Source organism: Rhamphochromis sp. 'chilingali', assembly GCF_963969265.1.
Source record: "Rhamphochromis sp. 'chilingali' genome assembly, chromosome: 21".
Taxonomy (NCBI): Eukaryota; Metazoa; Chordata; class Actinopteri; order Cichliformes; family Cichlidae; genus Rhamphochromis; species Rhamphochromis sp. 'chilingali'.
In genome coordinates this window covers 25,356,954-25,381,525 of record NC_137949.1, presented here as the reverse complement: position 1 = coordinate 25,381,525, position 24,572 = coordinate 25,356,954, and the positions used below count along the sequence as shown (strand labels likewise).

The 24,572-nt window shown below is 42.3% G+C and overlaps 1 protein-coding gene across 2 annotated transcripts in view; it reads right to left on the bottom strand.

Moving 5' to 3' along the window:
* pacrg (PARK2 co-regulated) overlaps positions 1 to 24,572 on the bottom strand; it is a 150,457-nt gene that overhangs the window by 52,538 nt on the left and 73,347 nt on the right. For both annotated transcript variants that reach the window (XM_080870751.1, XM_080870750.1), the window contains exons 3-4: positions 18,257 to 18,428; positions 7,714 to 7,863 (exon numbers count right to left, since the gene is read on the bottom strand). In XM_080870751.1, coding sequence (XP_080726877.1) covers positions 7,714 to 7,863; positions 18,257 to 18,428 — 322 coding nt within the window. The remainder of the gene's footprint in view (positions 1 to 7,713; positions 7,864 to 18,256; positions 18,429 to 24,572) is intronic.

Genomic DNA, 24,572 nt, shown 5'->3' with positions numbered 1-24,572 from the left:
ATTCCAGTGTTCATACCACTCTTGTATGATAGAAACATGACAAAAAAAAGCTGTGTTATTGACTGTATGAGCAAAATACATCAGTTAGAGACAGTGCAGAGACTGGCTGGCATATGATGAGATAATGGGGTATATCTGTCAGTGAAATATGCCCAGAAGGGGCAGTAATGGGGTGTGGGTCTCTAAAGGGGTAGGGTTGGGGGGGCACACTGTGGCAGCATTACGCTGGCTTTGTTTGGTTCAGTGAGAATGACTATGGGTGACCGAGTGGTTTTCCTGGCCGCATTAAAGTGGAACTTCTGTGTGAAAGAAGACAGAGGTGACAAAAAATGACAGTCGCAGATGTAATATGACTGCCACAGCAGGGACGCCTGAAAATCTCAAGTGCTTTGCAAACAGTGACCTGTTTGAAATGCGGGTGTATCACACGAATCCAGACAGAGGTGATAAAATCTATTTTATTCATTGTTTATTATGAGTGTCCTTGCCGGAGACAACAAAATCAGAAGCCTGTAGAAATGCCATTTGTTATTTATTTTGCAAAACTGTGCTTTTTTCTCTCTCTCCGTGTTCAAGCGGCGGACCCATTCGTGGAGGTGCACTTATGAAAGCCGACAGCCAACCTGACGCAGGGTGCGAACGCTGATCCAAAGCGGGCCGGACAAATGTCTGCACACACACCAGCACTCTGTCGCTGCCTGCCCGCGGAGATGTCAAACACGATGATGTGGGAAGAAGCTGGAGGAGAGCGCTCTGCTTGCCACTACCAAGTCAGGAAGCCCAAAAAATTCTCATGCGAGGACGCGGATTCATACGTATGAATACACGGGAGCCATCGTCACACATGCACTCTAATCTGAATGACAACAAAGTGGCCCACGAATCTAATCCAGGCTGTGACTGGAACGATCACCTGTTTTTAGCAAACACAGCTAATGCTGGCCTATTCATCTCACTCTTTTGTCTGGTTTCGACAACTCGATAATTGTGTTACACATGTCAGGCCCCCGGAGCCAGGACAATCCTGCAAATCGTTTCAAAGTGCCCCAAATTCATTAATTACAGAGTGTGTTAATCTCATTGAGATGGGAGGGAATCGGGTGAGGAAAGGACCCTCATAACTCATCCAATTAAGTAATTGGGTGCTTCTTGGATTTAGAGGGAATGAAAGGAGCAGCTCCACTGAAAGTGAAGACTTATGTTTCATCACTAAGGATACGGTACCTACACATTCATCTACAAAGCAGAAGTTACTGTGTTCAGTAACCCGATCTTAGCTGTCTAAAAGCTAAACATTCAGCTTTTAGAAGACTGATCTGGAGCCTAAATTCTTGTCCAATAAATATCCAAGATTTAAATTTTAGTGAAGATTGCTGAACTAGCTACTCCAAGGAACCACAGGGAAGGGAATTACTGTGGATGTATTTCTATAATGAAAAACACCCATTCTACTTCATCCATCAGCTTAAAAACATTTTCTGCATCTTCTGTTGCAGTGATTCCCAGGGTGTAGGCCAGGTTCCCCTGGTGGTAGTTTGTAATATTATTCATTACTCATTGCTCTGACTAAATTTGACATTTGTGTCCTACTGGCAGGTGGGTCACACATTAGTCTTAACCTCCTAAGACGCGAACTCTTCCACAGCATGCATTTTTAATTTCTCTTTGATATTTGGGCATATTGGGGCCCAATGAATGTAAAAACAAAGAATTACCAGATTTTTTTTTTTTTTTACCTTTTTTTTTTTTTTTTTAAGAAAAATAAGAGTCACATATGAGAATATTCATTTAAAATTTTGATAGAACAGTAGCAGTATAATGTCCTCGTAAGTGGATATCAGGCCCGTGTAGAGCAAAATTGAGTATTTTGGTCTAAATAACCAAATTCTATTTCATTTTAAGCGCACTGCCAGGTTTTGTGCTTTGTTAAAGATCCCGTAATTCCCCTAAGTGCTTCACATCGCAAGAAAGGCACTATGTACCAAATGATGAACAAATCAACAAACATAAAGCCGGGCTCTTTCTGAGATGCTCCTCTCAAACAATTAGTAAAAGTACATTATGTGGCTTGATGGAACAATAGAGGCAGGCATTTATTCCGGCGAGAAAAGGGCACGTGAAATACGTCTTCTTCTTCGTTTTCTGAGGGTCGATCAGACCAAGAGAATGAGTTGTGTATGCTGGGTGTGGATATGTGTGTGTGTGCATGCTCATTGAGCAGTCTGCCTGTCTGACTGCGGAGCAGCCCAGATTATGCATGAATCTGGCTGCTTATCAGCTGACCTTTAAATTGGAGCCGCGGAGTGACTGCAGGCCCAAGGGCTGACGCTCGCAACTGATTGGCTGCTCCGCCTCAGACCTGCTGACAATAGAAATTAACAGAGACAGGTGGGCATATCGGCAGGCGCAAGGAGTATTGGAGTGGAGGGAGATAGAAAGAGGTAGGCGGGAGGGGAATGGGGGGAGTGGGCGGCATTAATATAAAACTATATTTCTACTATTTTCCTCAACTTTGTGTCTTTTCTTAAGCTTTAGGAAAGAAAGAAAAAAAAGTCATTATGTGCTGTGAAGCATGCTAACAATGCAGCAGGTAAGGACAGGCAACTCGGTATACCTGGATTTCATCTCTTGCTCACTCATGCTATATCTTCTTCCATTTCTCTTTTGGCTCTCTGTTTCTCCCATTCATCTCGTATTGTAATGGCGGAGGGGTTTCGGCAGGATGTGATGGTTTGATAGATATCTCCAGTTGGAGGGGGGCTATGTGGAAAGAGGAGCTGAAGATGAGGTGTGTGTTCTGATGTCCACTGGGGGAAAAGGAGCTCTCCGTGCCTGTGGAAGATGATGGATTATAGTGGGGGCATAGGCTTATGTGCGTGTTTTTGTGTGTTTGTGTGAGCGCGGCTCCTCCATAGCGTTGCTATGTACACAACGAAAGCGTGGCAGTGAATTAATTTTTCACAACAGCAGCTGGAAAAGGTCATTAAATAAAGCAAATGTTTGTGACTGGGAATCCCCAGGAATTAGCTTCAACATCATACACGCCACAGTGCAGTGGTGTGGCAGTAAATGGGAGTATTATGTTGTATTGTGGACAGGAGCACAGGTGGTTGAGTACACAGGCATACGCTTGGCCTTCTGTCTTATTAAAATGAGCTGAGGAAAAAAAAAAGGATTTAATTTCCTTGTGTTTCTGCTCAAGATGGCCTTTTCTCTTAGTATCATAGTTGAACACAGTGGAATAGGTCTCCTTCCTCATGACTCTCCATGTCCTTGTATCAGGGTGTGATGGAGGGGGTGGGGGTGGCGGTTGTCTGGTGAACCACCTACCCGTGTTTATTTCCATTCAATTCCAAACATCGGCTGTAACTGAGCCGCCGTATAAATAAAAAAGGCCCAACGTGACCTGTGAGTGTGCCTGTGACCACGTCATGTGATACTCAGATAGAGCGCGGTCATGAGATAAGATACAGCCACAGTGCTGCATCTGTCACCAACACAAAAACCTCACCAGTTGTCCAGACACAGAAGACAGAGAGCCACTATCACAACTTGTAGAGTGTGTGTGTGTGTCTGTGTGTGTGTCTGTGTGTGTAGGCTCAGCAATGCATGTGGGCGAGACCCTATCATAGCTGGCCACATTCCTAGCAGAAAGATAAAAGAGGCTAAATGAACCAGATCACTGGTGTGTGAGCAATAAGTGTGAATAACTGTGTTTCTGTGGGTGTGTGTGTGTAAGAGAGAGAGAGAGAGAGACAGCGAGAGTGCGCTTGTCAGTGATGAATAGGTGTTTAAGGACCTACACCTTACAGATAAGCGAAGAAAATTATCAGGGCAACAACAACAATGCTACCCTGGGAACCAGACAAATCTGCGAGCTCATGTTTCATTCACTGTGGCAGAGCACGCCAGGCCCTCCTCCTGGTCGTACAGATTTCTAAATGCTTAGTCTCCGCTACACCAAACACAACAGCTTTAATACGACAGCTGCATATAAAAGCTATATGATTGAGCAATTTCGATAAACACACAACCAAGATGCTTGCCACTGATGTGGAGCACCCTGTTAAATCCACTTTTGTCTCTATTAAAGGAGTTGGATGGATAGAGAAGAACAAAAAACTGAACTTGAAGACTTCATCTGAAGCCAAGCACCAACATCTGGGGCTGAAAAATGAAGCAAATATGAAAGTCCAAAAAATGCAACTTAAATAGCCACTTGAGGCTGGCTGTGAAAATAAGCCATCCCCAATAAACTCACAGTTTGAAATCCTTCGCTCTCGCCAGTCCTTCTTAGTTTGTCCTTATTTTAAGTTGTATCTTTTCCCTTAATAACCAACCGGTTATAACAGAGGGCTGCCCCTCCCTGCACCTGGCTTTGTCTTCCTGCCAAAACAGAGTTCTTCCTTCCCACTGCTCCCCAGTGCTCGCTCATAGGGGATCATCAGAAGTGCTTTGAGATGGCTGCTACTGTAAACTGAAAACCGATGTTAATTTTAATTGAATTATAAATGCACAACTTAACAGCAGAAATGTTTAGGGAGTATACTGTGGGGTGATTATTTAAATAACCAGTCTGTTGAATTGTTTTAACGTCCCAGCTATGCTTCGAGCACTGAAGTGACCATTTTTGGGTCCCACTAGAAGTGATTTGTGTCGAAAAGACACCATGTATGCAGGACTTTTTAAAAATTTAAACTCGAGTTAGTGTTCATAGTTTTCTTTACATCTGCTCAGCTCACCAGGTCCTATTTATCATAAGGTAACATAACCGACTGTGAAAAAGTGGAATTTAGTAATAAAGAATCTGTATTCACTGATCTAGCCAACATCTAATCTACTAAATAAAATCAGTACTGGCATACATTTCATCTTCATTCACAACCCCGCAATATATTTTCGATGTTGTTTACTCCGCTGCAGAGTCCCTTCCTGATATGATGTACAGTACGGCAGATGAGTTCCCATCCTTTGAGCTCAGAAGAGGAATTTGCTGGATGACGGAGCACATCTCTCCTTCTTAAGGAACATTGTTGCATTTCATTAGGGATAAGATTCATCACATCAAGAAAACAAGAGAGCCATGCAAATCGTATTGGAGAAATTCCTACACTGTCCTCAACATTGTCTCTAAAACACACACATGCACACGTAGACAAATACACAAAGAACAGTTGATAAACAAAAGACACAAAGCAAACAAAAGCTGAGAGCGTTGATTCAGGAGACAAAAGGGTACATCAAGGATGGTGATACTATGTGATTGCTCATTATTGTGCACTTCAAAATGACGCATTACTGTGACAGTGGGAAGAATGGCAGCCAGCAGCCCGGAGTTAAACAGGCATATTTTTCTCTCTTTGAACAATGACAGAGGCCTGGACCCCAAAAAGACTGAACATGTGGGTTGGTGGGTTGTAACGCTGTTCTTCTGGTCAGAGGGCCAGCGCTCTGTCTGAGTGAAAGGACACCCGAGGGTCCATTCTGGAGATGGCTGTTAAGTTCCGTCTCTGACCTTGGAAAAATGGCTCAGATAAGGGCTGTATACAGACCAATTTAACAGGTCACAACCCTGTCTCAGAGTGGGAGCGACACAGCGGAAGCGTGGGAACACAGCCTAAGGGATCTGTCCCGCGATGAGATGTCGGTGATATCTAACTGTGGCCCTGACCCTGCAGCAGTGGCTGTCAGCCTATTGATTCGGAGCTCGAACAACTGGGCAGACAGAAACAGAGTCAGGTTGTGTAGCCTCATCTGGACCGGCGTGCAATGGTATATGTGCAAGTATATGTGGGGCATGTCATAGATGTGTAGTAAAGCATTGTGTGCCCAAGGCTGGCAAACAGACAACAGTGAGCAGGGAGAGACAGAAAGCACTGAAGGCAACAGCTGCATATGGGATACAACAGATCTATTCATGACAGACGTACACAAATGTGGACACAGACACACACATTTGGCATGAAATGGACAGTGGTCCCGTTGTGGCGCAGGAGATAAGAGGGATGCCATGCAAGCTCTGTGAGTTACAGTGTGGGAGTTACCACACACAACTAGCCGGCCTTCTGTGCCTTCTACTGTATTAACACAATGATCGTGCCTGTCTGCTAGAGGCTCGGTCTGAGGCACTGAGACAGCCGACTGAGTGTGGGATGGACCTGGAGGTGTATATAAGTAATATTAGATAATAGATGGACTTCAATGAAAGCTTTGATATTGATATAAACAAGCCATAAAACAGAAGAGAGAAACAAAGACAAAGGCACACAGAGAAAGACTGTGAGAGAACAACAACCCTGAAATATTTGTGGATTAGGCAGAAAGAACTCTAGTTCTAGTTCACACCGTGTTTGTTCCCCCCTCCCAAAAGGGAAGCATCTATTCTCTGTATTTGAAGTTATATCTTTCTCTGTTAGAGGGGAGTGGGTAGAACAGAACATGAATTGTGACAGCTCATCTAAGGCTTCAGACGGTGATCGGGGGGGAAACACAAGGAAATTATCCAGCTATCTATGAACTTACAGTATATAGACGCTCGCTTGCACCGACATACTTTACTTTGGTAACATTTTCAGCCTCAACTCTCGTCAAACTTTACAGGAGAGAAACTCTGCCGGATGCCTATAAACTACTGAAGAGGAAGCTCTGTCCTTGTTTAGCAGATTGGGCCCTGTGCTTTGGCAGCTGTATGGACCTCTCTCTGGCAGAGGCTGGTCTCAAGAGGTGGATAGCAGAGACGCCTGCCAGGTGAGAGGTTGGCTCGGATTTAATCGATGCCTGCCAGAGGAGGACAGAGGAGCAGTTGAGGCAGGTGGACAGAGCGCCACGGTAACTACCAGGCAGATATATTCATGGTGAGGTTCACCGGCTGACTCCGGAGCTTTTGGTGTGGCGGAGAAACTCGCGCTTCAAAACAGTTTAGGGGATTGATTTGACAGCTAATTTACGGAGGAGATTTGCATAAGGCCGTGCGCTAATAAGGCGGGCTTTCCTGTTCCCTCCTTTGTCTTTTCTCACTATCTCAACAAACAGATAAATGTAAGCGAATTAAAGAGACAACAGATTCAAATTGGATATTGATTAAGAGACTAAAGCCTTGTGTTTTCTCCCGTTAAAGCTTGTGTTTAGATGATTGATTCACAATGTCAGTCTCCACACCCTGCTGTGGTGTTTGGGGCTGGTTGTGCCTTTAAGCCTTCAATGGGTCCACATCATGTCACACCATCCTAAGTGCTTTGACACAGCCACACAAAGAGCCCTGCCTATCTGATGCCAATCTCCCCAGGTCCTGGTGTCACCCAGGTGCAGCCTTTCAGTGAGAGCAAGGACAAAGTCTCCTCCTCAACAGCACTGCACAATGCCGCCTGACTGACAGCAGAAAAGACAAAATTGAGCTTCTCTGTCAAGTGGATGCTTAAGTGGAAGGAGGAAAAGTAAAAAGGACTCGAGGGCAGAAGCTTTGAGTCTACAGCAAAGAAAATGCAGAAAACAGAATCCCTTTTTAGTTGGACTCAAATAAAAAGAGACACTTAACCTCTACGTGGCATTTCTCAGGGCTGTCAAATCACCTGGTTCATGCCCCTCCCCCCGTGACTGCTGCTCTGCAGTCATGCCAATATTAGAACAAGCTTACACAAGATCTGCTCCAAAAGACAAACACCTCCCACATCATCTGTCCTTGAAACACTCCAGAGCTTGGTGCCTGAGACTCACTTCTCTTGTTCTTGAAGAGGTTAAAAACGGTGAGGATCTGCCTGAAGTAGGGCACCAGAGCTTCTCCCACCTTGTCTGCAGACATCACCAGGTGCTGCAGGACTTTCACGGTGGTGCACATCACCTGATGGTTCCTTGTGTTCAGGGCATCTGAAGGGCAGCAACATAATTTGATATCAGTTAGCAATATCAGTTAAATACAGTCAATTTACACATTGTTTCTTCATGTAAGTGAAGGCGATGATCTGCGTTGGGAATGGGTTTAGCAGACTCCCTTTTCCTTGAAAGAATTTTCCTTAAAGCAGAGCTTTGATTTAGACTAGCTTGTCTGCAATCAGTGATTTCAAATGCACTGGGGAGGCAGGAGTAAGTGAGAGCCAATCACTGGGCTATTTGGCCTACAGCTGCACTTAACTCCATCTCCCACCGATAGAGAGAACAAAAGAGAATGATGGTGGGAGAAATGGAGAGCTCGTGATCCAGAGAGACAAATATGGAGAGGAAAAAAAGGGGGAGAAAACAACATAAGACAAATGTCAAATCAGAGATTAAGATAGATGAAAGACAGAAAGGAAAGGGCTAGAAAATAACTTGTTATTAGCCTCTAAGACTGGCATATTCATACTTGTTGTTTTATTTCGGCTGCTTTGGATTTTATGTGGCCCTTTGATTGAGCACTGGTAATTCCTTTTGTGCAGTCTAAAACAGTATATCCCCACCAAAAAAAGTTAGGTCTCTTCATGAAACCTTTAACTGTCATTTGACGCCTACTTTCACAAAAAGGGGTTTGCAATACCATCACACTGACTATTCTGCCTGTAAGCACTTAGAAAAACAAATATGAAAGGCATGAAAAAAAGAAAAACCTTTTAAAAGAAATAGTCAAAAACAAAGAAATCAGCTACGGAGTGCAAAAACACTGAGAGCCTGTGGTTGATGGTGAGGAAAATAGGAATAGCAGAGAAATGCCGCTATTATACAGTTTCAATCTGGTAAAAGATACTAGGACACGGCAGAAGTATTAAAGCCAGCCATTTGACTTTAAAGATGCAATGAATGAGGATATCAACTGCTCCACGCTAATTTAGAGAAACCGTAGCCACAGGTTTTGCTTCGTGGTTATGCTACTGACTTTGGTTAGTAAAGCTGTCGTAATATTAAATGCCACAGAACAAATGTCAGTCGACAGGCAAGTCACTCAAGATAGGAATCAAACAGGTTTGCCTTTCAGTCATGTTGATGATGACAACATTCAAACACAATAAATTGTTTGTTTAACGTGAGGTGACACAAATTCACAGGAAAGCTCTTTCGTCATCTTGGCCAACTGGAGGTATCTGGTTCCTCCTCTTCATAAACTGTTGATGTTGCAACTAAAGAGATCTTTGTTTCTGTTACAGGGAACAAAGGCCACAACTTAATGACTGACTCTGAATCGACTTTGCTTTGGAGATCTTTTTAGAATTTCAGCTTGATTATCTGTTCAGTGTGGACTGGTTGTAGCAGTTTTCTTTAACAGCAGGTCTCTACCATTCCCTGTCGCGGGTGGTAGAGGCTAAAAACAGAACTAAAAGGCAGGAAATACTTGACATTCACCAGAAGCCAGAAAGCCGTTCTGGGAGTCCATCAACTGCTTATTTTTAGTGAAAAAATGCTATTTAAAAAAAACATTTAAAAACTAGGTAATAGACAATCCTTACAAAACTACTGCAATAAATGGCATCCCTCTCTTCCTGTCAACATGGACCGCTTACCTGCAAACCCACATGTGAATGTTCCTTAGCACTTAGACAACATGAAAGCTGGGGGTTCCAAAAATTCTATTGAAATATTGAACCTGTTTATAAAGATCATCAGAAACATGGCTAAATGACAAAATGAGTGGCACAGTGCTTCACACCAAAAGAAAAAGTTTGCTAAAAATACGTTTTAAATAAAAAATAAAGGTGAAATTTCTTTTCACTGCCCTCGAGTCACAAAACCTAACGAAATAAAAAAGGTTTCTGGATTATTACCCCCATATCAGTGGTTTGCACACACACACACACACACACACACACACACACACACACACACACACACACACACACACACACACACACACACATATATATATATATGTACACACACACTGATTGGACAGTGTTGAAACAGCACTGCATATTTGTGGAGGAGTTATTTAGGCTGTCCTTCGTGATAAAGTCTACAGATTATCATAAACATAAGCAGCTCTGAGTTTTGTATTTTTAGCACAAACTCATGAACACAATTTCTACCGGCAGCACGTGTGTATATACTGTACACTGTAAAAAAAAAATCCTAAAAACACAGTAATGTTCCGGCAGCTGGGGCGCCAAAATAATACTATAAAATAACAGAAAATAACTAAATAACTAACTAAATAAAATACGGTTATTTTCAGTAATGACAATACAGTTTGTAGCCCAAATTTTACATAGGATTTTGCCTTTTTCAAGTGCTTTTAAACATTAAATTAGGAACATTTGAATGTGATTAAAATGTTAAATAAATGGTAAATGGCCTGTATTTGTATAGCGCTTTACTAGTCCCTAAGGACCCCAAAGCTTTACACATCCAGTCATCCACCCATTCACACACACACTCACACACTGGTGATGGCAAGCTACATTGTAGCCACAGCCACCCTGGGGCGCACTGACAGAGGTTTATAGGTAATTTCATTAAACAATGAAATTACCTATAAACAAGGTCAATGAATGCGGCAATATGAATAATAATACTTAAATGTACAGAAATATACAGTTAACAGTTGGTTTAAATAATAATAATGGATTGCATTTATATAGCGCTTTTCGAGACCCTCAAAGTGCTTTACAATTCCACTATTCATTCACTCTCACATTCACACACTGGTGGAGGCAAGCTACAGTTGTAGCCACAGCTGCCCTGGGGCAGACTGACAGAAGCAAGGCTGCCATATCGCGCCATCGGCCCCTCTGGCCTCACCAGTAGGTGGTAGGTGAAATGTCTTGCCCAAGGACACAACGACCGAGACTGTCCGAGCTGGGGCTCGAACCGGCAACCTTCTGATTACGAGACGAAATGCCAACTCTTGAGCCACGATCGCCCTAAATAACATTATTTGATGTAAAAAAAGTTTATAAGAATCATTTTATATATTTTTCCATAGCATTACATTTGAATTTAACAGTTCAATCTTTCAAATAATGGACAGATATTTGTGAAATTATGATACATTTGTGAATGTATTTTAACAATCTAAATATGCATATGTACAGACAAATATATTTAAAAAACAAGAAAATTATGTTTTATTACATTTACAGTGATTTTATGTTATTTTACATTTGAAATGTAAAATCACAGTCTATTTATGTAAATTTAATGATATTCTAGAAAAACAGTACAAAACTGTAAAATACACAGTAAAATACTTTTATATTACAACATTTTTTTTACAGTGTATGCTTCAAGATGAGTACAAAATTGATTGTAACAAAATTGATAGCAACACTATATGAATAGCCCTGCATGTAGCTCAAAGGCTTCCAGAAGTGAGAATAATGACTAATTAACTTCCAGAAACTGCTACTGTGAGTCCCTGTCTAAATGAATGGAGCCTGAAAGTGGTTCTACCTGCCTCGAACTAACCTGTAACAGTAACTAACCCAACCAGTGGGATTACATGTTTGTGTGCAGCCAAGTTAAACCCTTTGTCTTTCAGAGGAATTGGAGGGACATTTGCGATCTCTGCCATGACAGAATTCTTCCATGAATCTCTATTCATTCATTCATGGATCTCTGTTTTTCTGACTGCTATTTAAGTCTTTTGTACATTAGAATCAATATATATTTCAAGTCATTAGTAGAAATAGTAATTTACCCATACCTAGCTGCAGCACCTTATTCGAACTCACATAAGACTAATCGAGAAAGAGGAAAAGGGCACCAGCCCTAAAATATTGTGTGTGAGCAGCAAAGAGAACAGCGTACTGCATCACTCAGTGCAAGTGTTAAAACAGCTAATATGCAAACATGGAGCAGTCCCGAGCACACGGAGCCACACTCTCATACACCACTCACACATCACACACACAAGCGTACCCGTACGTGTGCGCGTACATGAGTGCACATTCCAGTGCAAGCATTTTACAAGCAATGGGACAAAAATGTCAGCCTCATTCACGAGCACAGGCAGTGCTGAATGTGGCAGTAACAAAACACGAACCAAGTTACGCAATGTTAGAAGAGTCACATAAACAACATGAGGCTCAAAGGTTCAAGGAATATTGCATACGGCATTCATAAAAGACTATGTGAACCAGGGCCACTGCTTTGTGTCCATCTGAGAGCAGGAGAATGAGAAGGAGCGTGACTTTATCTGTGTCGGCGACAATGTGCGAGTGTGTGAGTGAGCGAGTGAGTGAATGAGTGTGTGCTGAATGAGCAAATGTATTGTGCTTCACGCCATCTCTCCATCGTTGCCTTAGTGTCTCCCCCGGATAGACAAGCGCAGTGATATCTGCCATCACCGAGATAAGGTGGAATGTGGAATGACAGGAATTTCAAACCTACATAACAAACAATGAAATTCTAATTACCAGCCAGCGCAAACAATTTTCCCTGCTGTGACATTTGGACCGCGGGACTGTTCAATTATTCATCAGCACTCTTGCCTCACTGCAAAAAAGAAAAAAAAAGAAAAAGAGAAAGGAAAAAAAAATTAAAAGAGCCAGAGTGGAAGGCAGCCGAGGGCCTGATATATTAATGCTGGTTTAAAACCTGTGTTGGGACAAATCTGAATAATCATCTATTCATGCTAAGGCCTGCTTCGTATTCAGCGTGGAAATAAAACAACGCTGACCCCGTATTCCGCTTCCTGTGAAATGTCAGAGGCAGGGGCGACACCTCGGAGAGTTTAGCAGTGAATTGTTCTCGCTCGGGGTATAAATACACTTCTGAGATCAGATGAAGATGTTCTCGTGCCGAGGCGTAACTGAGGATCTCCTTGTAATGAAAGTCTCATTTTAGTTCAAAGCCGAACAAATGCTCTGCCAATCAACTGCACGCAGGCATGGCTCAGAATCTTCCTCCTTGTTTAAGGACGCCAGAGAAAGCCCAAAACAACGGCGTTTCAAAAACATTCTGCCTTGTCTCCTGAGTCACCTTGGATCTGTTTGGCTGAACAAAACCATTTTTTACGACTTTACTTACACAAATTGATGTTTCATAGCAAACCATTTGTCATTTCAAACACACACCGGGAAAAAAAAAGCCTTCTGAAATGCGTCAACGCCACAAAAATATATTAAATGCTCTCGCCTCTTTTCCCACAGTAAGGTTTTCTTTCTAAAGCAAGCAAAAGGGAGCATGGTGTACAGTAGGAAAGAGTTCAGTCTTTAAGTCACTGAGGACCGGGGCCTCAGAGTATAATGTCAGCCAGAGCCTTCCTCATTGTGTATTCTCATTGGGTAACCTGCAGTCATCATCAAAATTCACCAGGGCCTGATGTGGCTCAGTCGCTCTGCAGATAAGAGTCTGCCAGCCACATTGAAGATGTATTAACGTCAGAGGAGAAAAAATATATATCTTGCCATTTTAAACTGTGGATGGCTTTTTACTTTCTTCCTCTTTCTGCCATCCCTCCTTCTTTCCAACGCCATAGAAAAGTAATTAATCTGCAACAGAGACACGGACTGGCGGTTTTGCCTTGTGGATGGCAAAACGGGACTGATTTTTAATAAACGAAAAAGTTAATAAGGAGCAAGCCATTTAGAATTCCATTATCAGGGCGAAGTGTGTGTTTTCATTAGGGGCATAACCATCACCTTTGGTCTGGCCTCCAGAAGGCAAATGGCCAAAACTGCTGAGCGGTTTGAACTTATAAAATGCTGTCTGGGTTACTGAGTAGCCAAGTACCACTGTGTATAATGATTAGTTGTGTGTAAAGTGAGTGCTTCATTACAGAGGGCCAAATAGACATTTTGCTTTCACGTGCCTGTATAGAGACTTACAATCTATCTGTGGTGGTAGAGGAGGTTGCAAACACACTTGTGCAAGCAAAAGAAGGCAAACCAGTGCTTAAATTAATTATTAATATAAATACTTATTGACAAAAAACTTTGAAGCACTGACTGGTTATCTCATTTATCAACAAACTCCAGCTGAGCGGGGTTGAATTGCAGCTGGTAGTCCTTGCTCTGCTTAGTGTAGTGGCATCTCATGAACCAATTCTCCACCAGCTGCAGGTTTTGGTTGGAGTAACCCTCAATCTCACAGCATAGGAAAGGAAGGGCCATCTTCACCAGCTTCAACACGAGAAGGTGGATTTGAACAAGAGAAAAAAAAATCAATCAAAAGATTCAGAGAATCTGGAGAAAACTCTGTGCACAAAGGGCGAGCTTCACATTCAACACCAGATGCCTGTGATCTTTAGGCCCTTAGGTGGCACTGCATTAGAAACATGGAAATCACTGCCTGAAATCACAGTTTTCTGTGCCACCCAAAAATGTAAGTTGAAGTTCTATCATGCAAAGAAGAAGCCACAAAAGCTGCATCTCAGATGGAAAAACAAGCCTGTACATCTGAAAGCCACCGTCAATCCTGAGCTGTAAATACAGATTTTAAAGCAGTAACATGCTCACACCCAGGTGGCTTTTTCAGGAATGAGCTAGCATATTTCAGCAAGACAATGCTAAACCACATTAATCATAACAGCATGGCTTTGTAGTAGAAGAGTACAAGTTGCTGAACTGGCCAGCCTATAGTCCAGACCTTCCCACAAGTGAAATGTTTGTCACATTATAAAAAGAAAACTATGACAACAGAGATCAAGGTCAGCGGACCAGCTAGAATCTTACATCAGACCAAATTTGGGACAACACTGCTCTCCTAAAAGTCCACCAACTGGTCTCCTGAGTTCATTTATTGTTGTTAAATGAGAAGGCGATGCTACACATCGAAAAACATATGCCTGTCTCTTTTTCTTAAAATGGTAGATTTTCACATAATCATTTGATAAAATATTGTTTTATGAAATTTGCAAATCACTTCATTCTGCTTTTATTTACATTCCACAGAGCATCCCAACTTTTGGGAATCTGGGTTGTTATAAAGCAGTAAAGCGTACGCACACACGACACTTCGGAGTTGTTACACTGTATGATGTGAAACAGTTAAGACCGAGCAGCTTGTGCTCAGTGCGACTTTCTGCCAGGGTCAGTCTGTCACCGTGTCTCTGTGTCTCCAACAGCCCTGCCTGGTGTTGGCCGTCATGCCCCTCTGCCTCCACAGACATCCAACACCCACACATAAACAAGAAGCACACACACGTACACACCCCCAGCCAACTGCCCATGACATGAACACTACCGCAGGCTCACTGGGCGCCACTTAAAGGCTCCGACTTTGAAACTGACACTCCACTTGGCAGTGGCGCCAAACAAAAGAGTTTCTGTGTGTGTGTGTGTGTGTGTGTGTGTGTGTGTGTGTGTGTGTGTGTGTGTGTGTGTGTGTGTGTGTTTGAGACTTTGTGCCTGTGCATGTGCTGAAATTCTTTCAACAAAGCCACACTTTGCATTCCTCCAACTTCTTCTTTCCTTGTTCTTCCTTGTTCTTGCTGCACATGAAACCTTTCCTGTTCGCATCCCTATGAATTCCGAAGTCTATTTTTGAAGTCGTACACCACTTCGCCCTCAGGCACAACCTTTCGGCCCTCCTTAAAAATGTGTGTGTATGTGTGTGTGTGTGTGTGTGTGTGTGAGAGACTGTGCGCACGCGTGTAAACGTGTCAGCCTGGAAAGGTAAGGAGGCACAGCATGATGACAGAGTTAAATGTAGCATGTCATCACATTCATTGCAGATTATCAGGCATACTTTTAGAGCCAGCGTCTTCCGGCAAATGAAAAATAGAAAAACAGAAAAAAAAACAAGGACGCTTCACCCTGAGGGTTAATGCAATAATAGGAACTGTATGACAGCGAAACCAAATTAGGACGCCACATCAGGACTGGTTGTATAATATTAGAAGCGGCTGTAGCAGCAGACTGCAAGACAGGTGATTCTTTTCCTGGTAAAGCATGTTGTTCTATTTTTGTTGCATCGAATCTCCAAAGCAAAGTCTGAGAAAAGTCTAAAAAAGATATGTATGTAAATATAATAAATATATATTATCTATAAAACCAAAGTGAGAAATCCATTTTCATTAAGGTCAGATTCCTTAACCCTCTAACTCTTGCCCCTTACTCCTAACTATAACGTTACCAGGCCCTTTATTTGAGTGATTTTCAAATGTGAAAGTTAGATATTCACGGTTGGAAATTCATTTTCATGGTCCCAGTCTATGACCCAGCTTTTGTGTTTTGACTTTTGATTCAGGTTTATTTAATATTCTGTTCCTAGTATTTCATTATTATAGTTGTGATCTCCGTTTGTAGCCTTAGTTTGTTATCTAGGCTTTAGGTTTTCTGTTATCATTCCTCTCTGTGTTCCCCGTCCTCTTGTGTCTAGTTTCCTGTGTTGTTGTAGCGCACCTGTGATGTCTGTCTCTCTCTCTTTCTTGTCCCTTGCTCTCTCACTCTCTGTCTTTAGGTCATGTCTGTCATGTGATTCTTATGTTCTAGTTTGGCTATTGCTTGCTTCCATGTCTTTTTATCCCCTGTAGTGTAAAGCTCAAATGTCCTTGTCCAAGTCTCAGTGCTCTTGTCACTTCCTGTTTTATTCTGATAGTCACTTGTCTTGTGTGCAAAATGTTCAGTTTCTCATCAGCAGTGTTGGTCAAGTTACTTGAAAAAAGTAATCAGTAACTGATTACTGATTACTTCCTGAAAAAAAAGTAATCCTGTTACTTTACTGATTACTTATTTTCAAAACTAATTAGTGACTTAGTTACTTTTTAAAACAGGATTTACACCCTAAATAGGTAATAAAGCAAGAGATCTTTCAGCCCAATTCTACTTTTTCTGCATAATCCATCATATAAAATGCAACCAAATGAAAAAGTCTCTTTTTAAAACTTGTTTCATTAGTTTTAATCTTTTAACTTTATGCATCAAGCATACATTAAATTATATGCAACATTCTCTGACTGGAAGAAATTTGTTTAATATTTAAACCTATTTTCTGCACATTCCAGCACATAAAATAAAATAGTTTTTTGTGTTTACACTCACTCTTTCAAATAGATGAGAGTAAAACACAGCAGAAAATAAATAAAATCAATGACCCAGCGGTCCTGTTGCTCTATTTTCACCTGTATAGCAGGAGTGGGGCAGGCGGAGGTTTGCCCTGGTGCAGGTGTGTCGCAGAGATCAGTGGAAGGATACGGCAGTTTCTCTGTGAATTTCACATTCCAGTGGCAGTGCACTCGGTGCTTGCTTGGAAGTTTAGGGTTTTTTTTCGCTGTAAAAGGTTTTCTTCCCACGCAGTGAACAGCGGACGGTAATGTTTTTGTCACTTTTTACAGAATTAAACTCTCCCGCACTCATTATATTATCCATTTTTGATCTGCACACAGCTGTTGCCACAAACGTCGCAGTCGCTTACGTCATTGTCATGAGACACTCTTGCAAAAAGATCAGTTTTAGTAACGCAGTGTGCTAAAGGGAAAGTAACAGTAATCGAATTACCTTTTTTGCAATAGTAATTCCTTACTTTACTTGTTACTTGTTACAGTTTTAGTTTTGTAATCTGTAATTCCAGCAATAAAGCTGTGTTTTGAGTTCAGTTCCGTCTCCGAGAGTCCTGCATTTTGGGTCCTTTCCTGCCTGCTTCCCACAGCGTAACGGCAGATATAGCCTCCATGCCCGTATAGTGAAGCCAACATTGGCTGTGATTGCAAAAAGACCTCTGCTTACGTAGAAGCAGAGGCCTTGCAGTACAATGACTCTCTCCTCCTGAAACCTCAGTGAACAATTTCCTAGCCAGTTCATGGGTTCAGTAAAAGGAATGCCTTTTAGTGTCAGAGATCATAAGCTAATGAGGCTGCCACCAAATAGTGAATAATGAAATAATGACATGCAAAAATATTTATTAAGGCTGCAGTTCAAGTCTGAGATGATTACTCTGCTGTCTATCAGTGTTAAAATAATAATAATATTTACATATACAAAGGTTTGGAAAAGTAATGTAAATGATGATGAAGATGATGAGGACATTTTGCTGCCAAAGCTAATTGAAAGGCTGCTATATTTTAACATCACAGAAAATTGCCATGATAATAACTCTGTGTGATTGCAAAGCAGACTTTAGCCCTGAAAAGTAATCATTAAAACCGTCAAGTTACACATATTTAAAACTTCATCTGTGGTTTCTCTCTCCTTCTAATTAGCTTTAAAGATGTGATTTTCACGTTAAATCCGGCTCCTCGCTTCTACTAACACTGTAACTGACTTGGATTTGTCTCCAGGTGACTATACATTTCCCTGAGAAAACGAGAGAGTGAAGCGAAGGTAAAATGACATGACACACTGGGTCACGTGAGAGAGGAGCTCTGTTTTGTGTGGTTGGTAAACCGTGAGTGCGGGCACCCTCCCAGACTTACTCCTGATGGGCATGATGAGCTGGGGGATGACAGGCAGGATCTTGGGGCCTCCGCGGTCCAGCATGTCATGGATTCCCTGGCGGGCGAAGAGCTCATACGGAAAAGCAGTCTCAGTTAAACCATCAAAGAACAGTGGCAGGTAGTGGTGGTAGTCCAGTGTCTCCACGTCCACCTGAGGACAGAAACACACATTTATATCACAGGTAACATTAGCTCCCTATTAATCTTACTATTAAACTTAATAAAAGTACTTAATCTTAAGCTTGTCTCATTAAAGCTTTGGGTGTGTAACAGAAGGTTATAATTGTAAAAGCTCAGATTTTGAAATTTAAGTCAAATTTAAGTCAAAACTTTAAATAAGCCACTCCAAAACCTTCATTTTGTTTTGTTTTTTAGCCATTCAGAGATGGACTTGCTAATGTGTTTTTAATCATTGTGCTGCTGCATAAGTGTGCCTGAACTTCAGGGCACAAACTGATGGATGGACATTGTCCTTCAGGATTTTCTGGTACAGAGCAGAATTCAGGGATCCATCAGTTATAGCAGGTTGTCGTGGACCCACACTATCACACCAATGTTCTTTGGACTGATGAGACAAGTGTTGAATTTTATTTGTAAACACTGCATCCTGCTTGCGACGGAACTACCTCAACGATGCCATTTATTCCTAGTGTCTTTCTTATTGCTGAATTGTGAACTCTGACCTAATTGAGGCGAGTGAGCCTTGCGTGTCTTTAGATGTTGTTCTGGGTTCTTTTGTCACCTCCTGGATGTGTTGCTGATACACTCTTGGAATAATTTTGGTAGGCTGGCCACTCCTGGGAAGGTTCACCACTGTCCAAGTTTTCTCTATTTGGGGACAATGGCTGTCACCATAATTCACTGGAATCCCAAAGCCTTAGAAATGGCTTTGAAACCCTTTCCAGACTGATCATGCCAATGATTTTGTTTCTCAGCTCTTTCATTAGATGGTGGTTAGATGCTTCTCCTTGAGATCTTTTAGTCTTCTTCACTTTGTCAGGTTATATTTAAGCAGTTCAACAGGTCTCACAGTAGTCAGGCCTGCTTGTGGCTAGTGAAATTGTTTTCACATAAGATCAGGAAGATTTACATTTTTTTCACTTGATAAACGAATCATAATTTAACACATATTTTTATTTATTTGTCTTATCTTCGTCTAATCTTTGAAATTGTTTGATGATCTGAAACATGCAAGTGTGACCAAAACCGCTTATCCTTGTCAGGGCTAAATGTGATCAATATGGGGAAAAAAAGCAATCGGGAAGGGGCCAAATACTTTCTCACAGCATTGTTATATTCTGGATTACTCCCTTAAACGTAAAAAAAGAGTAGTGTGTGTTAAATGTGAAAGAGGTCCTGATTAAGTTTCAGGATTCGGTGAGCTGGTGAATGTGTTGCTTACAGCCGTGAGGCCCCCTCTCATTCTTTGCCCTTTCTCTTTGTTTGTCCTTGGCTCTGCACAAAACTAGGGCTAAATCTCCTCTTGCCCTCATTTATAACCCTCACAGTGAACACATACACTCACTTACACACTCTCACACACACACGCACACACTGCTAGGGGACAGCTGTTCAGAAGATCATGACACCACAGCATGTGGCGTCCTGTGGGGGCTGACATGTTAACACCTGTTTACACCATTTACAGGACAGACAGAGAGACGTGCAGAAACAATCAGGTGGTAGATGAAGACATTTGTCCGGCTACAGGCTGCTGGCAGACTTTGATGTTGTTCAGCTGTGTTTGTGTCTATTGCGTGACACGTGAAAGTGAAGTCTTTCATGTGTAAGAAGCTATTGGGCTAGAGCCACTCAGGCACAATGAACTCGAATGCACAGGTGATCCAAAGGAAGCTGTCCTTGAGTTACGAAATGCACGCAAATCTTACATCTAGCCGTGGCTCATACAGCATGTGCACCGAGGTACCAAGTGTGTATCAATATATGCTTTAGTGCACAGGCAAAAAAGGCTATAAGAATTACAATAAAGTCACCTTCCTAAAACTCCAAAGTACTGAAATAATTTTTAAGTGACCACGTGCATGTTCACATGAATTCTTGTGACAATGTGCTCTGTGTTATTCACTTTATCTGTCAGTGGCTTTAATGTTGTTGATGATTGGTGTGTACAGGCGCACCCTACTGGGCCACGCTGCTCTGTGCTGAAATGTCACCCAGGCAGTGACACTGTGTGCTTTTAAGTCCCTCGCCCCACTGCCGGTCAGAGCCGAGACTTCAAAGCAGGGCTGACCGCCTTTACCTCGCTCAAGCTGCCAAACCTCCCTGTCGCACAGCTAACTGCCCCCCCCACCCCGGGTAAACACAGAGATGGAGGAGGACAGACTAAAGATGGAGACAGGGCAAAGATGGCGACAGAGATGGAGAGTTTGCGCTGTTAGCGCAGAGAGAGACAAGGCTGATTGCTTTGAGGCAATTTGCAACCTTGACCTTTCCCCGCGTTTGGTCAAGATGATCACCGTGAGTCAGGCTGACTGGAGACAAGAACAAAAGCAAACACGAGCCCAGAGAGCAGGGGTGGACAGGGGATGAGAGGGTGAGGAGAGGCGAGATGACACTACATCACCGTGCTGCTCACTAGCCAGTGGCAGTCAGTGGTACACAGGGACACGTCATGCCATAAGCAGCTTTTCTGGATGAGGCTACAGAAATAACACAAACAGCAGACACAATAAAACACTATCACAAAACCCCTTTTTAACCAGTACACTTGGCCTTGTAGAAGCAACTTTAAAATCCTTAACTATTAACACTGGACATAGCAGGCAGTGAATTTCCCAATGTATTATTTAAATACTGCTACATTAGAAACAATGCTAGACATAAAGTAGGATATTTCATTCAGCTGTAAATGAGATAAATTGAATTATTATTATGGAATTAAATAACATAAAAAGGGAGGAAAAACACCCTAATTTGAGTAAATGGAAAAGAATAATACAAAACTACAGCCTATAGAAAAAAATACCCACAAAATGCAATTAGTTTAAATGTAAAAAGATGTGAACTCTACACCAAAATGTGAAAACCTATGTGATATCTTTCCCCCCTAGCTTTAAATTATGCTTTAACGTAATATGCGACTTTTTAAAATGAATTCTTACTTGCAGAAACAAAAAAATGACACACAGGAGAGGAAAAAGTCAAAGTAATACCTGGGGCTAACAGAAAGTGGCACACGCAGTTTTACTTTTCACTGTTAGCACATGATCTGCTCTCACACGACTACGTTGTGAACCTGCGATGTTGCGTGAATAATTACCTGAAGCATTAATTTGCTGCTGTTGTGAACTCTGATGCTCATAATCAAAAGCACATAAACAAGCACTTAGGGACTGACTGAAGATTCCAGTTAGCACCGGCAGAGTGAGGACAATCAGCAAACACTCCTGCAAGCTCGCACTGTTTCACATAAACACATACATTCCTGGGGAATCTTAATCAGACACTGTGCTGAGCGCTAACTCTTCCATCCGCTATTGATTGTCCGCCCAGGTTTGTTTGTCTTTGGGTGCCTGAGGGAATCCCTCCGGAGTCTGGGGAGTCAATGAGAGTGGAGCACAGAAAGACTATCAGCCCAGCAGCAGCAATTAGCCCTGGGACTCAGACCTGCGTGTCTCCTCTGGTCAGCGCTGCAACGGCAGACAGACAACAACAGAAGCAGGCCAGCCTCTGCTCATTAAACAGCGGTATCAGAGGCCCCTGACAGCCACAGGAGACCAGGAGGAACAGAAAACAGCAGGTTGCCACTTTAAATACATAATACCTGGACGCCATTTGGTGTGAGGTGTGTGAATACATGTACATGCGACTCCATATGAAGCCCGGGAGTGTGCACAGACATGATAAGCTGCCGTTTTTCAGTGGCAGTATTATTTCTGATACACACTCTGGGGACATAGAGGCTATAGAGGGAGTGTGAAAGTGACACGGAAAATGGCGGGGGGTTGTTTTGGGGGGTTTGAACCTGAGGTAAGTGCCGTGGACTATGTCACATGTGATCTGATGTAACAAACAACACGCTGACACTTCCCATTACATCGACTGTTAGGTTGTGGGTCCAAGGTTTTGGAGGGGGCAGGAGTTGCTGTGTGTAAACTTACATTTCCAAAAGAGCAGCAGCAGACATCTAATCAAACTAAAGTAGCTGATCAAATCCTGGCCTGGTGACGCACTGGTGTTGTACCTGCAACTGAACTTTTGCGCGGAAACAAAAAAACACTGTCATCTTATCTTGCTGTCTTAGTGAAGCCTGCCTCATAGAACAGGCATGAAACAGCCTGCACTGCAGCTGTTTGACAGTGATGCTATTTTAATTGATGATGCCATAATGACTTGACCTGGATTCTGCCTCCTGTTAACACAAGTACAGGTTGCTGTATTTAGATGAGCTGGCAGATGAGGTGCTGTCAATTATTTCAGCTTTAAGAGGAGAACAGGTTTCCTATTGGAGCTGCTAACACTGTGAGTCATTCACCGCACAGTCAGAGTAGCCAAACAAGCATCCATTAGTTCTGCCGTAAATGTATTACACAAGACCAAAAAAGAATACAGAGCTCACACATGACAGAAAAAAAAACAGTGTGCGTGCATCTAAAAGATAGGCCCAGGAGAGAAATACACCCTAGAAGAGCTATCATTTATGAGGGATGCAGGAGGCAGGTGTGAACCAACCGGCACTAAAAATAACCACACACAGCACAACAGTGTAGTCTGGGCTCCACCATGTAATTAACTAACCAAACACTGACTGTACATTGTGTGTTGGTCAGGGTTTTTTTTCTATAACCTGTGTTGTTCGGCAGCTTCAGCAAGCAGGATCATGATCTGTTGAGCCAAACACTCTTGCCTTGCTCTATGAACTCTCTATAGATGCCTCTTCTTAGTCAATTTCTTTTTTTATTCATTTTAATAAACAGATAGTGTATCGATGCCAAAGTTGACAGATGGGGAGGGTCAGATTAGCAAGAGAAAAGAAAAAGATGATGATGATGAAAGAGATGACAAACTGGGGAAAAGATAGAAAAGATTAAAAAAAAATAAGAGAAAAAGCACAAATAAAGTCAGATTCTGTTTCATTTTTATATGCATGCATTCTTCTTTGGTAGATCTCAGATTACAGCACAGTCAGTCTGCAGCCACATCATCATGACTGAGCAAATTTTCTGAAATTTTCTTACATGAGATTTAAAAAAGGAAATTAAATTAGTTGCAGAGTTCAGTGTATCTGAGTGTGTGCAGAAACATTTATCTCCTGATTGGTATTTTGTTAAGAAGTCTTGTTGCTATGATCATAGTAAGCTGTGAATAAATTTGATATCCTCCGTGTCTTTTTGCAGCAATATAACACATATCACATATTTACAAACCTTGCTAAGCATACTGAGGACGGCTCAGGATACCGTGTTTGTCAGATTTTGTCCGTTTTTGTGGTGAACAATCCCAAATGCAAACTCTTGGGCAGATGAAACCACCTTTTATTGAAAGCAAAACAAAATACATGCACATGTCATGCAGTGCAGGAGTGCCAGGAAAACACAGGAAGTTCAGAAACAGAACTCGGTACACAACATGAAATTAAGGCAAGCTGAGGAAATAAATGCACAAGAGGTAATTAGGGCAAAGGGGACACAGCTGGGAACTACATACAGCTGAACTAAATCTGAATAATGAGACACGGGAAGCAAAAGCACAGACACATGTCTATCAAAATAACACAGGACGTAACTAATGGCCAGTGACATCCTCCAGCATGCAACGGCATAGAGCAGGGGTGTCCAACTCCAGGCCTCAAGGTTTTAGATATCGCCTGGGTCAACACACCTGAATCAAATGATTCGTTTATTACCAGGCCTCTGGAGAACTTCAAGACATGTTGAGGAGGTAATTTAGCTATTTAAATCAGCTATGTTGGATCAAGGACACATCTAAAACCTGCAGGACACTGGCCCTTGAGGCCTGGAGTTGGACACCCCTGCTCTATGCCGTTGCATGCTGGAGCAGCAGGTTGTGGGTCGCAGATGACAACAGACTCAGTAAACTGATCCACAAGACCAGCAATGTTGTGGAGATGGAGCTGGACTGTCATGGTTTGCCGGGGCAAGCTGTGTGGAGTGAAGAATAACGGACCCAAAGCCTGGCACAGGCTGAGATGCAATGAGGGAGCTTTATTGACATGTGGTGGAAGTACAGACAGCAACGGTGGTGACGAGGACAAAAACTAAGACAAACCTAGACTGGGAAAAAACTAGCAAACGAAAATGAACCCTAAGCTCAC